General features: G+C 51.7%; 1 protein-coding gene across 3 annotated transcripts in view; it reads left to right on the top strand.

The window, feature by feature from the left end:
• CPAMD8 (C3 and PZP like alpha-2-macroglobulin domain containing 8) overlaps nt 1–13,939 on the top strand; it is a 98,945-nt gene that overhangs the window by 1,261 nt on the left and 83,745 nt on the right. For all 3 annotated transcript variants that reach the window (XR_006269142.1, XM_043467222.1, XM_043467221.1), the window contains exons 2-7: nt 3,329–3,480; nt 5,319–5,341; nt 10,869–11,034; nt 11,113–11,165; nt 13,044–13,061; nt 13,484–13,538. Coding sequence is in view for 2 of the 3 variants with exons in the window: in XM_043467222.1 (XP_043323157.1) it covers nt 3,329–3,480; nt 5,319–5,341; nt 10,869–11,034; nt 11,113–11,165; nt 13,044–13,061; nt 13,484–13,538 (467 nt within the window). In the remaining variant the exon portion in view is untranslated. The remainder of the gene's footprint in view (nt 1–3,328; nt 3,481–5,318; nt 5,342–10,868; nt 11,035–11,112; nt 11,166–13,043; nt 13,062–13,483; nt 13,539–13,939) is intronic.

The following is a 13,939-nucleotide window of genomic DNA, read 5'->3' as shown; positions in this document are numbered from 1 at the left end:
AGGGCTTCCTTAGTACCTGCCTGAGTCGGTAAAGAATCAGCCTGAAACGCAGAAGTGTGCGTGTGTGCTAAGTCGCTTCAGTCCTATTCGACTCTTGGCAGCCCCATGAACTGCTGCCCACCAGCCTCCTCTGTCCAGGGGGATTCTCCAGGCGAGAATACTGGAGTGGGTTGCCATGCCCTCCTCCAGGGAATCTTCCCAGCCCAGACATGGAACCCGCATCTCTTACGTCTCCTGCATTAGGCAAGCAGGTTCTTTACCGCTAGCGCCACCTGGGAGACCCAGGTTCAATCCCTGGGTGAGGAAGATCCCCTGGAGAAGGAAATGGCTACCCACTCCAGTATTCTTGCCTGGGAAATCGCATGGACAGGGGAGCCTGGCTGGCCACAGTCCATGGGGTTGCAAGAGTCGGATGCGACTTACAGACCAAACCACCACCACCACCATTTAGAGGGAGGGATGCTGTTGGGATCTACTGGGTTGAAGGCCGGGATGTTACCATGCACAGGACAGCCCTCCACCCCAAAGCATGACCCTGCCCTCCACGAGAGGCTCCGCCTTCTAAGGACCAAGTTCAGAGTCCCCGAGATGCAGCGTTTTAAACCATTCTCAGGAATGTTCGCCTCCGACTAAAGTTTCCCTGGGTGGGGGGCGGGGTGCGGGTCTTACCTACTGTGAGAGGAATGGAACCCCGTGGGAGACATGCAATGACCAACCTGGGGTTCCAGATTAATTCTGGCTATAAGCCAGAGATGTGACCCACCAGCCAGAAGGATCCCATTTTAGGAATAGCCCCAGATATCTGCTTCTCTGATCCATGTGATTTTTGTGTCAGGAATGCCTGGTGCCAGAAAGCTCTGTGGGTTTGCATACTGTTGTAAGACCCGTACTGTCTACACTTTGCCAAATACCAGCTTTCTCAGGATGGGACCTTCCAAGAGCAATGGATGAGAAGTCAGGATCAGCCCAGCTGTCAGAGCATATCAGGGAGATAGGGATCGACTGGCAAACACTTCATCAGTTGCAACTCCTGAGGTGCAGGGAAAGTTAATCTAGTTCCATCAGGTTCTCTGCACCTTTGGGTGAAGATGCTAACTCAGATCTGGATAAGGGCTTTAGAAGTGTGCAAGGAGGGACTTCCCTGGTGGTCCAGTGGCTAAGAGTCCATGCTCCCAATGCAAGGGGGCCTGGGTTTGATCCCTGGTCATGGAACTAGATCCTGAGTGCCATAATTAAGATCCAACCCAAATAAATAGATAATAACTCAGGACCATCGCGTGCTCTTGTGCACTGCTAAGGCCAGACCCTGCACAAGGGGCTCCAGGGTCATTGCACCCACTGGTCAATGCTGGAACCAGACGCTGCACATCACATATGAAGCCAGGGTCTTCCCAGGCTCGCTCGAGACAGTCCCTGTCCGTCCCAGTATCACCGCATGCTCTGTGCGGTGCTGGAGTCAGATAGGACATATGGGATGTGGGGTCAGTAGACATGACTGTCAGTGCTGGATCTGGACAAAACATGCATGAAACCCAGGGGCACTGCATGCTCCAGTTGGTGCAGTTCCATCCACAGGAGCAGGGCATGCTCTGTGCATGGCTGAGGCCAAACATTGCACACAAGAACCCAGTCATTGCAGGTACTTCTTGGTGCTGAGGTCAAACAGATCATGGGACCCCAGGGTCATTACTAGGTCCATCCACTGCTGAGGCAGTGCACCCATGAAACTAGGGTCTTTGCACACACGTATCAGGGCTGGAGTCCTATAGTACATGGTGTGTCTCCACGGACCTCTTAGCGTGTGGTATGTGAAAGAGTTTGCCCAGTCGTGTCCAGCTCTTTGCAACCCTATGGCCTGTAGCCCGCCAGGCTCCTCTGTTCATGGAATTCTTCAGACAAGAATACTGGAGCGGGTTGCCATGCCCTCCTCCAGGGGATCTTCCCCACCCAGGGATCGATCCCAGGTCTCTTGCATTGCAGGCAGATTCCATACTGTCTGAGCTACCAGGGAAGCCCATGTGGTGTGTGGTAAGAGTCTAAATGCCTCTTTCTGTGTGTGGACCTGAGGTTTTTTCCCAAAAAGGATGTTGAGAAGTAAAAAATCTCTCCTGATCTCAATGTTTGACCCACTGTTTTTCCCTTTTTTCCTGTTTCCTTCTGGTACCTGTAGGGTTTTTTATTTTTGTTTTTTAATTTATATTGGAGTATAGCTGCTTAGCAGCAGGCAGGAGCTTCGTTGCAACACGCAGGTTTTTCTAGATGTGGCAAATGGCAGGTTTCTCTAATTAGTTGCCCCAGGACATGTGGGATCTTAGTTCCCCAGCCAGGGATCGAATCCACGTTCCCTGCATTGGACGGCAGATTGTTAATCATTGGATCACCAGGTGAGTTCCTGCTGTCTATAGTTCTGCACCATTGGAATTGTGCTGCCAGGCTCTCAGCATTTGCCATTGCATCATGAGCGGATCATGTGGTTTTGGATGAGTCTTTGTAATTTTCCAGCAAATGCTGCAAAATAACAAGGAGGTGGGGAGGACCTAGGCCTCCAGGTCAGGTGCCCTAAGAGAGCCCGCCTGGCTGTGCGATCTGGTGGGTGTTCCTTCTCCTTCTGCAATGTTAGCTTTCCCATCTGGAAAACAGGATAAGGACGCCTTTCTTCCAGAAAAGTCCTCAGTCAAATTTGAGGAGTTTTCAGAAAGAGAGAACTGTTTTGATTTCACTGTTCACAGTGCTTTTCCTGTTTTAGGCCATTTAGTTTGTGTTTAGGGTCTTATTCTTAAAATTAGTGTTGCAAGTGGCTCCTCGCTTCCTTCCACTACGTTCTAGAGCTGCCTGGTTTTGTATCCTAATCTCTCACTGACTCAGGCACGTGATTTGGCTTCTCTGGTGCTTAATTTCTGACTCTGTACATGGGAGATGTTACCACTTCTCATGGGGTGGTTTTGACCCTGTGGGATCCTGCCAGTTACTGAGCCTCCGGGGGAGAGTATTTTAGTTTGTGGGTGCGGCATGCACAAAGGTCCTGTGGCAGAAGAAGCTGAGAAAAAAAGTCCAGAGGCTAAAATGTCGAGATCAAAGAGGGAGTATGGGGCTAGGTAGATCCAGAGAAACTGGATTCTTACTTACTGGGGGAGACTTCAGAGGTGAACAAGCCTTCAGGGGTTCACAGGTTGGTAGGGGACACAGTCATAAGGTGACTGTGCCATCAGGGTGTGGTCAGGCTTAGGCGGGAGTCCACCCAGGTTATACCCTGATTCAGCCAGGTGACCCTGAGGCTAGGAATGGGTCAGAAGCCTTTGGCCTTCACTGATGTTCTCCTCTTCTGCAGGGGCTATTTGATCGCCGCACCCTCCGTCTTCCGTTCCGGAGTGGAGGAAGCCATCAGTGTGACCATCTTTAACTCCCCCAGGGAAGTCATGGTCCAGGCTCAGCTGGTGGCCCTGGGCAAGGCGGTGGCGCAGAGCCAGGGAGCCATCCAGGGTAGGTCCCTGGGGTGCCTGACCGGGCCTTCTCCCTCTGCAGAGTGGTCTTAATAAGGGATCAGGCAGTGTCGGCTTCTTCCAACTCCGCACCTGGAACGCCGTCGGGGGAGGAGGGCAGGTTGTCTTCTCCCCACTTTACAAGTGGAGAGAGTAAGGCCCAGGAGGGGCAGTCCCCTGTTCAGTCTGAAAATCAGGGTGCTTGTTCCTCAGTAGCTGTTTCAGTGGGTGCCCATCTGGGTAGAGTTGGGCACCTTTTCAAGTGAGTTTTGGCTGGAGGTGGAGAGGGGGCCCAGAGGGAACCTTGTGACCTTTTCAGACCTTTTGTTGAGCTTCTAGCACCCCTGAGGTGTTAGATTCAGATCTGGGCTCACAGCCAGCCTGCCACTGAGTTGAGTTTAGGCCCCTCAGTCAGTTGCTCCTCCACTTTCCTCCATAAACTGCAGATAACAGTGGTGCTGGCCTCCTAGACAGAGGTGTGGAGAGCAGGTCCCAGCCTCAGGGCCTAAATTCTAGCTGAGCAGGTAACTCATTCATCGCACAGAATGAGGTGCAGCCACAGGAGATACCGAGAGAGGATGTCAGGTCTCCAAGGCCAATAAGGCAGCCCCTGTCCCTCAGGGGAGGGGGGAAGGAGTGCAGGCCATCCTGGCTCCATGGGCCAGTCCTGAAACCCAAATCAGGTTGGCTTCAGCAACAGAGTGTCTGACTCTTTGCAACCCCATGGACTGTAGCCCAGCAGGCTCTTCCGTCCATGGAAGTCTCCAGGCAAGAATACTGGAGTGGGTTGCCATTCCCTTTTCCAGGGGATCTTCCTGACCCAGGGATCCAGCCTGGGTCTCCTGCATTGCAGGCAGATTTTTTTACCGTGGTAGCAACCAGAGGAGCCTGGTGGGTTACAGTCTATGGGATTGCAAAGAGTCAGACACAACTGAGTGACTAATACTTTTTCAGCAACAGAGAGTTTATGGGCTCTTCACTGGAAAAGTCCTGTGGCATCAGAGGTCCAGCCTCCCAGCTCCATCTCTGGATGTACCTGTGTCTCCCCAAAGCTCCGGGGACTAGCAGTTCCGAATCTTGGGGCAAAGTCCCAGGATTCCCTCTAATTGGCCCATGTTGGGTCATGTGCTCAACTCAGACCCAATCCCTGTGACCAGGTGGACCATGCCGATCAGCCCATTTTAGGCCATATGCTCAACCCTAAACAAATCACTATGACTAAGAGGAAATCTTGTGTAGATTTGCACAGAGCCTCAGGAGAGATGAGCAGAGCCCCACTAGGAGCTGGACAGTTGGCTCCTCCAAGAAAGCAGAGAATGGACACTGGAAGGCAAAACCAGTAGATTCCTGCTAATCCTAGAGGCCAAAGAGCCCAGGCAAGTGTCAGACAACAAATGAATCATTTGGGTAGAAGAGAGAGGTTGATGGGAGACTAGTTAGATGCATTGGAGTAAGGTCCACTGGGGACCTCAGACTCCTCTCTCTCCACCCTTCTCCTTGGTCCTCTCCCATGGAGTTTTCTCTTTGCTCACTTCACAGCTTACCTTGGGCAAGGGCCAGGGGTGAAATGAATTAAGTATGCAGGCTGGCCAACCTTCCCCTGAATAGCTCGGCTTTGTCCATCTCCCCTGGTCTTCAGTACTCGCCAGCTTGGAGGAAACCTCTCATTTCTGCCAATCCCAACCCAGCCCAGGCCAGACCAGCATGACCCAGGGTGTGTGTTTGTCCACAGAAAATCCCTCTGGGTTGATAAAACCCTTGTTTATAAGGCTGCATCTCAAGAAGGCAGAAAAACACAGCTCCTGATGTAACTGTTTTCATTTTATTTTCATATTTTAGATAAAGGAACCATCAAACTCAAGGTAAGCCTGTGAAATTTTAAAATCGGAAGCCCTACCTCGGGAATAAAGAATTGAGTTGGAATGGAACAAGAGAAGTTGCATGTGTTGTGAGAAAAATCATTAATGGTGATGTTAAAAATAAATAACAAAGGGAAAGAAAGATTAGAAAAGGAGAAAACTCACCCATAATCTCATGCCTCCTACTTTTCACTTTTTTATGTTTCCCATAAATCTTTGTCCACATAAAGACATTTTCTTTCATAGTTGCAATTAAAGGGTCTCTTGTGGTCTTTCCTGCTATTTTCTCTCAACACGTTGCATAAACATACTTCTGTGTTTCCACATCTCTATAATTATAATTTGCCTCCTATTGTAAACAGCATCCCACTGCATCTCTTTTATATCCTAATTTACTAACACCCCCCACCCTCACACACACAGTTGTACATGGTTAGATTTTTTCTTGTTTTCAGGATTTTGATAATGTAATCCAAAAGTTGAGAGCGTATTTGTGCATGAAGCTATATTAACCTTCTGGATGCCTGCCTTAGGCTGAACACCCTGAAAGAAGAACTATCAGATCAGGATCCAAGACGCTTGCTGGGTCCTGTTTTGTCTTAGAAGACTCAGCAGTGCCTGGGCGCGGCATCACCGGCTATACATTAGAGATCAGATTTCCTGCAGCCTTGTTGACACTGACTATTATTATTTTAAAATTACTTGACATATCAAACTGCATGTAGGTCATTCTCTGACATGGACTTTTTAACTCGAGTCCTTGGATTTCAAGGCGATCGTAAGCCTTGAAATTGTCGGCATTTTCTGGGTTAGCTCATCTTTAACGCTTACCAGATGCTGCAAGGAGTCCCTGAAAGGATGGGCTAAATAGAGACTTGTTCTAAATTATAATGTCCCCTCCCCTGTGCCCTTCCCCAGTTGTTATAACGAAGTCCTGGGCGATTCCTCTTCCGAGGTATGGGATGCATCGTTAGTGTCTCATTGCCATGGAGCAGTGGTCTTCCTGTCCTATTGTCAGTGTTAGAATAGAATTCTTTCTCTCGAGTTCCCTCCAGGTGTAGGGGGTGATGCTTGCATTGTCGTAAGACAATTTTGGTTTTCACAACTTGGGGAGCAGGAATGGGGGTTGCTACTGGCTTCTAATGGGTAGAAACCAGGGATGCTGCTCAACATTCTAAAATGCACAGGATGGCCCCTCCACTGAGAATGAACCAGCCAGATGTCAGCATTTGGAAAACTGAGGATAAATAGGCTAGAGCCACCCTTGCTGGCTTCCTGTGAGCAGATCTGCTTCTTTTGAATCAGCAAGTGGGGCTGTCATATCCACTGAGACAGACTACTTAGGAAAAAAAGAAAGGCTTGTATATTTTATTTAGAGAAGTACTTTTAATAAAGCATGTGTGTGTGCTAAGTTGATTCAGTCGTGTCCAACTCTTTGTGATGCTATGGACCATATCCCACCAGGCTCCTCCGTCCATGAGAGTCTCCAGGCAAGAATACTGGAGTGGGTTGCCATACCCTCCTCCAGGGAATCTTCCCAACCCAGGGACTGAACCCGAGTCTGTCACAACTGCTGCATTGGCAGGCGGGTTCTTTACCGCTAGCGCCACCTGGGAAGCCCCTTAGTAAAGCATATTACTCATCAGAAAAAAAGAAAGAAAGCAAGGCTGTCCCGACAGGGTTAAGATTATATGCTGTCCCTGACTGCCCAACAAATGGCACATAAGAAGGCACTCTTCACAGGCTAGATCCTGGGTGGAGGCCAGAGGTGCTGCTCAACACCTTAGAGAGACAGGACGCTCCCATCCCCACCCCTGCAGAGGATGACTCAGTCCTAAACAGCAGTAGTCCTGAGGTTGAGAAAGTCTGCTCTGTGGAAACACTGTGTGGGCATCAGACATGAGAGAAGCTGCTCTTGTGGGTGTTGGACCCGCCCGCTCCACCCACTGCCCCACCCACTCCCCAGCCCTGCCTGCCTTGGGGACCTGAGTGCTTCCAGATACAGGTTTTAGAAAGCAGTGCTGTGGGACCCAGTGTCACCGCTGGCTGCCAAGGGCAGGCCCTGCCCAGTCTGTGCCTCATCTTCTCACCTGTGCAGTGAGGATGGCGATAAGAGCTCTTTAATGGGACTTTCCGGCAAACATGCCTAAAACCTCATGATGTTTTATTCCAGTTTTTCAGACTTACCCATGCATCTATGTAACCAAGACCCATTAAATCCCAAGCACGAAGTTGGACACATTCCTTGCTCTCAGCCTCTGGCCTCACTGGTGGTGGGTGAAGGGGTGGGTCAGACAGTAAGCCCCCAATTACATAAATGTGATCACTTCAGAGACTAGCAAGTGTCCTGTTTTATTTTAAAATATGTCAGGGAAAGAGGATGCTGAGGAGTCAGGGTAGAATCTAGAATCACATTTTGTATGGCGGGAGGGCTCCTATGAGCTGAAACTGGCAGGAAGTAACATGCAGGGAAGGGCATTCTAGGTGGAGGGAACAGCCAGTGCAAAGGTCCTGGGACAGGAAGGAGGCAAAGTAAGGCAGCCAGTGGCCTGGAGTGGAGCCAGCTAGGAGCCCCAATCAATAGTGGGAGTTGGATCTCCAGTCTGTGGAATCGGCCACGACCCGGATTCCTCTGCATTGGGAGGTTTCCATCTCAGAGCGGAACCCTGTCACCTGTCACCACCGTCCATGAGTGTCGTGTGTCATGTCCTTATAGTCATGATCACCCATCTGCACTATGATGTGTCGGAAACTCAGAGGGTCCAGAGCGTCTGGTGGCTTCTCTCCCAGGATGATTTTTGGATGCCCACGGAATCCGGGAGTCTGGGACCCACACCCAGAGCCCCAGTGGCCTCCCTGGCCTGGAGGGGCGGGGTCCTGGGCGTTAATCTGGGTGGTGGACAGGCCTGTGGTAGAACTGGCTCCTCCACACAGCCCTCCTCACTCAGGCTGTGGGTAGCCAGTCTCAGGGAGCCTCTTGCTTTAGCCGGACCCCAGGTCCCCCCACCTTCACCCTCAGCTGGAGGCACAGCACCAGCTTTCCCCTGCTTGGATCTCAGCCCCAAGTCCTTGGCTGTCACTGATGCTGAAGGAGTGAATGTGAATGATGGAGGTCAGGGGTGGGGAAGGGGATCAACTCAGTTTAGAACATTCTAGAAAGACCTCTGGTGGTTGGCAGGTGAAGGACCCGGTAGCGAAAGTGTTAGTCGCTCAGTCGTGTCCGACTCTCTGTGACCCCATAAACTGGCTCCTCTGTCCATGGAATTCTCCAGGCAAGTAGAGTGGGTTGCCATTCCCTTCTCCAAGGGATCTTCCCGACCTGGAGATTGAACCTGGGTCTCCTGCATTGCAGGCAGATTCTTTATTGTCTGAGCCACCAGGGACGCCTGCCACTTAAAGCTGAGATTTTAATTGGAAATGGCGGCTCTGTGGCTTTTGAGGCCTGGGGCAGGTTCACTGCATGTCCCCAAGGGTCACATTTGACCCTTTCTGTTCTCAGGGGCAGCTTCTTGGTCCCCGGACCCCCAAACCACCTGTTGGCACACAGCCCCCCGACCTCCCCCACCAGCTCCCTCCTACCTGTCCATGCCCACTCCCCTGGGTGGCCTGAGAATTTTCCCTCATTGCATGAGGGTCTTTGGCCGATGCTGAGAGGTTTCCAGAAACAGAAGCAGGTAAGGATTTGGGGGTGAGAGCAAGAGGATTATCTTCAGGTTGGTCCTGAAGATCCACTGCAGTTAGGAGGGACCCCACAGTCCTGAGGTGCACCCTCCTGAGGGTGGCAGGTGGTCGGGCCGGGAAGGTCTCTCAGATGATGTTCGCAGCAGAGAAGAGGAGCAGCCTGAGAAAGGCTCTGGAGGAACGCAGAAGGCCCTGCCACACCCCGCCTGCATCTACCAGATGGGCACACTGGCCTGAGGATGGTCCGATAATTCAGCAGTACCCAGGGGGGTTCCCAGCGATGGTGACAAGGGCCTTTTCACCCTTTAAGGGACCACACGGGGGGCTGCTGACAACCGCAAGAGGAACACCCCACGTTTGGATGGTCTTAGGAACTGGTGGTTCATGTGGCTCACAGTGTGGACTGCTGACCGCTGACTGTCTGCCCAGCGGGCGCCCAGGGATGGTCATAGCATCACAGACAAGATGCTTGGTCACACCCGGGGAGCTGTGACTTTTGTTTGCCTTAATCACAAAAGGAGCTTCTATAGGTTACATGCATGGGTGTTCTGCTCATCACTTAAAAGAAAAAGGCACTATATAGGGCGGCTTCCATCCCTAGAACGTTGGAAATTTTGCCCAAGAAAATGTGAACTCCTGGGCAAATCCTTAAGACTGCAGTGGGGCTTTGTTATTATTGTTGTTTTATCTGTCTGGGTGGCAAAAAAAGAATTTTTTAAACCACTTTAACTAGTTATTATTTTTAAAAGTTTATTTTGGGGCATGCTGTGGGACTTGTGGGATCTTAGTTTCTGGACCAGAGATTGGACCCGGGCCCTTGGCAGTGCCAACACCAAGTTCTAACCCCCGGACCATCCAGGAATCCCCCCCACTTTAACCATCTTAACGTGGACAGTTCAGTGGCATTTAGCACAGCACAGTGTTCTGCGAGCCCCACCCCTATCTAGTTCCAGAGTAGGGAACTATTTTGTCTCCCTAAAAGGAAACCCCATCCCCATTAGCTGTCGCCACTTCCCAGCTCCCTCCAGCCCCTGGTACCCACTGATCTGCTTTCTGTCTCTATGGATTGGCCTGTCCTGGACATTTCATATACATGGGATTGGATGATGTGTGTGCAGTGCTTACAGTGAGACAAAGCAGAGGCCATACATCATATATATTTATATATATGACACATAAAAATATATGTGCATGTACCACGTATTTATACACATGAAGCTTCCCAGGTGGCTCAGTGGTAAAGAATCTGCCTGCCAATGCAGGTGACATGGGTTTGATCCCTAGGTCGGGAAGATCCCCTGCAGAAGGAAATGGCAACCTATTTCCAGGAGCCTGGCAGGTTACAGTCCATGGGGTCGCAAAGAGTCAGTATACATGTATATGAAGGGGCTGGGGTCTCCATCGCCACCTCTTCCCAACTCACCAGCGAGGGCCGTATTTGGGTAAGATGTTCTACATTAGCCCTTGGAGTTCTACAGGGCTGAGAATATTTTTGCAAGCTTGCAGTGCCAGGAGAGAAGGTCTGCCGTGTCAGGGTAGACCAGCATTTCTCACTCTTGGCACTGCTGACATTTGGGGCCTGATCATTCCTTGCTGTGGGGCCGTCTTCTGCATCTCAGGGTCTTGAACAGCATCTCTGACCTTCACCCACCAGACTCCAGTAGCACCTGCTCCCTGCAACTATGACACCCAAATATGTCTCCAGAAACTGCCACATGTTCCTTGGGGGGAACAGTCACCCCGGGTGACTTAGAGTCACCCCTGACTTAGACTTCCACGCTGCTTTCTCAATACCTGGATCCCTTCCAGGGCGACACTCCCTGCCCAAAGCTCCATGCTCTACCTGCAGGTGCCCACAGGCCTCCGGGGCCAGGCCCTCCTGAAGGTGTGGGGCCATGACTGGCGGGTGGAGGAGGGCCCCCTCTTCCACAACCAAACTTCAGTGACCGTGGACAGCCGGGGAGCCTCCGTATTCATTCAGACCGACAAGCCGGTGTACAGACCCAAGCACCGAGGTGGGCGGCCAGCGCGGGCCGGGGTGGGAGGGCTGGCCGTGGATGGGAGCTGCCACACACCTCTCTTCTTTCTTCCAGTGCTCATCAGTATCTTCACCGTCACCCCAGACCTGAGGCCCACCAGCGAAAAGGTGAGATCTTCTTCTAAAACTATGTGCCTGGAACTCACCCATGAGGGTCCAGCCTGGCCAGGGCCATCATCCAAAATTTGCCTTTCCTCCTGCCTCTTCCAATTTCTACCTGAATTCTTGGTTTCTTCCCGGGGCTCCACATCTGCTGGGGGAGCCAGGAGGGAGGTCTGTGTGACAGAGAGAAGCAAGGGCATTAGTGGAAGTGCTTCCTCCAGAGGTCCCCGCAGAGGCCAGTGGTCCTCTGTACGGGCAGCTGCCTGTGTTCTGCTGGAGGCTGGTTGAGGGCCTGAAATGGGTGGAGTCCAAGAAGGATAAATCACAGGACATTGAATTCAAACTGCAAAGCTTCCCAGTGCCTCTGGATTCAGTATGGACACCCCTGAGCTGACGGGGCTGTATCCACATGCACAGGGTCAGCCACGCGTGGGACCCGGCAGAACATGTCATTGGGTTCAGGAGGCACAGGTGTGCAAGCAGTTGTCCTTCGCTGGAGTCAGTGTGGACTGTTCAGTTTGGCACTGATGGGCACCAGCTGGAAGCCAGGCTCCAGGCTGGTGCTGGAGGGTCAGAGATAAAAAGCGTGGATCCCAGGCCTTCAAGGAACCTGGCATGAGTCACTAGAAACAAGCCAGTTGCCACCTGTGAGGGCTGCTTGGAGGAGTCGTCCTCCTTGGGGTGTGAGGAGGAGTCTGCGAGGGACGGCAGGGCTGTGATCGGGAGCAAGGAACACGGAGACCATGAAATGGGGCTCAGCCACCCTCATTGCCATTGGCAACTGCGTGAGCTTGCTGGGTGACTTAAAGGGCGGAAATGCATTCTTTCCCAGTTCTGGAGGCTAGAAGTCTAAGATCGGGGTGTGAGTAGAATTGATTCCTTCCAAGAACCATGTGATGGGAGAACTGGACGTAAAGAAGGCTGAGCGCAGAACTGACGCTTTCGAATTGTGCTAGAGAAGACTCTGGAGAGGCTCTTGGACTGCAAGATCAAACCAGTCCATCCTAAAGGAAATCAACCCTGAATATTCATTGGAAGGACTGATGCTGCAGCTAAAGCTCTGATACTTTGGTCTCCTGATACAAAGAGCCAGCTCATTGGAAAAGACCCTGATGCTGGGAAAGATTGAAGGCAGGAGAAGAGGGCGGCAGAGGATGAGATGGTTGGATGGCATCACTGACCCAACGGACATGAATTGGAGCAAACTCTGGGAGGTGGTGAAGGACAGGGAAGCCTGGTTGCTGCAGTCCAGGGGGCCACAGAGAGTGAGACATGACTGAGTGGCGAAGCAACAAGAACAAGGACCATGAGGGAAGGACCTGTTGCAGGCCTCCCTCCTAGGCTTGTCATTGGACGTCTTCTCTCTTCCTCTTTATTTTGTCTTCCCTTCATTCCCATCTGTTTCCAGATTCTCCTTTCTTATGACACAGGTCCTATCAGATTGGGACCTATGCTTTCTTGTTTAGTCACTCAGTTGTGTCCTTTCCTTTGTGACCCCATGGACTGTAGCCCGACAGGCTCCTCTGTCCATGGGATTTTCCAGGCAAGAATCCTGGAATGGGTTGCTATTTCCTTCCCCATCCAGGGATTGAACCTACGTCTCTTGCATTGGCATGCAGATTCTTTACCACTGAGCCACCAGGAGAGCCCAGGACCTATGCTAGGGACCTTGAAATCATCACCATAAAGACCCATCTCCAAATATAGACACGTTCTGAGAATTGAGGCTGAGGACATTACATATGAATCTAGGGAGGAGTGGGGGGTACCATTCAAGCCATTACAGCACCTGAGCCTGTCCCAAGGGATGAACACTCAGCATGCACAGAGAGCTGAGGTCTTTCAGGAGGGTTTGCTTACAGCCTCTGTCTGTCTCATTTGCAGCTGGAAGCTTACGTCCTGGTGAGTGTCCTGCCCCTCTGCAGCTCTGGCTTGGGGACAGTCTGCTGTCTGCAAGACCTGGTCTGTCTGTGTGTACTACCCCGCCTCCGGGTTGATCCCTGCCTGCCCCGGTGCCCCACAGGCTGAGACCGGGTCCAGCCCTGTCCCTGACTCACCCCTGGGGTAAACTGAGTGCGTGTCTGCCCATCTCTTTGTCGATTTTCAAGCACCTCCCTAAATGGGGAGTCAGGATGACCTCTTCTGCCCTGTTGTCTTCAGACATGTCCCTTCTATGCCCCGAGCTTCCTTTTGCTCATCATAAATAGCTAATCTTGAGGCCTGCCTTGATGCCTGTCCTGTCCTAGAGAGGGGGCTTAGAAGGTCCTCGTGCATGCCGGGCACAAGTGGACTGTCCTGAGCTTATTGTGTGTGTCATCTTGCAGGACCCCCGAGGCTCGCGGATGATGGAATGGAGACACTTGGAGCCCTTGTGTTGTGGTAAGTCTCTCTTCTCATTCCTTCCGTGGTTTGGGGGCTGCACCTTTGGGTGGCAGATGTGATAAAGCTTCCAGGAAAATAGGATGTGCTCTGCCTCGACACCTGCCACTCCTTTCCTGGAGCATGGGACCCTCTGCCCACCTTTCTGTCTCCGGGATCCCAACTGAGGCTCCTCCCATAAATTGAGACCTTTCTGGAATATCAGGCCCTTGTTTGTTGGCACCCCGCCTTCTTCCCACTACAGAGCTCTCATCTTCACTCTCCACCCAACACAAGACATTGCTTTTCCAGCTAGGAGTCAGAAGGCTTTGCTTTGGCTGAGGAACTGGCATTTTTCTTCCTTCTCTATGACAGTGATCCCCTGGAGAAGGAAATGGCAACCCACCCCAGTATTCTTGCCG

The sequence above is a fragment of the Cervus canadensis genome, chromosome 4, assembly GCF_019320065.1.
Source record: "Cervus canadensis isolate Bull #8, Minnesota chromosome 4, ASM1932006v1, whole genome shotgun sequence".
NCBI classification, from domain to species: domain Eukaryota; kingdom Metazoa; phylum Chordata; class Mammalia; order Artiodactyla; family Cervidae; genus Cervus; species Cervus canadensis.
The sequence above is the reverse complement of the archived record's forward strand: the minus strand, read 5'-3'. Positions and strand labels throughout refer to the sequence as shown.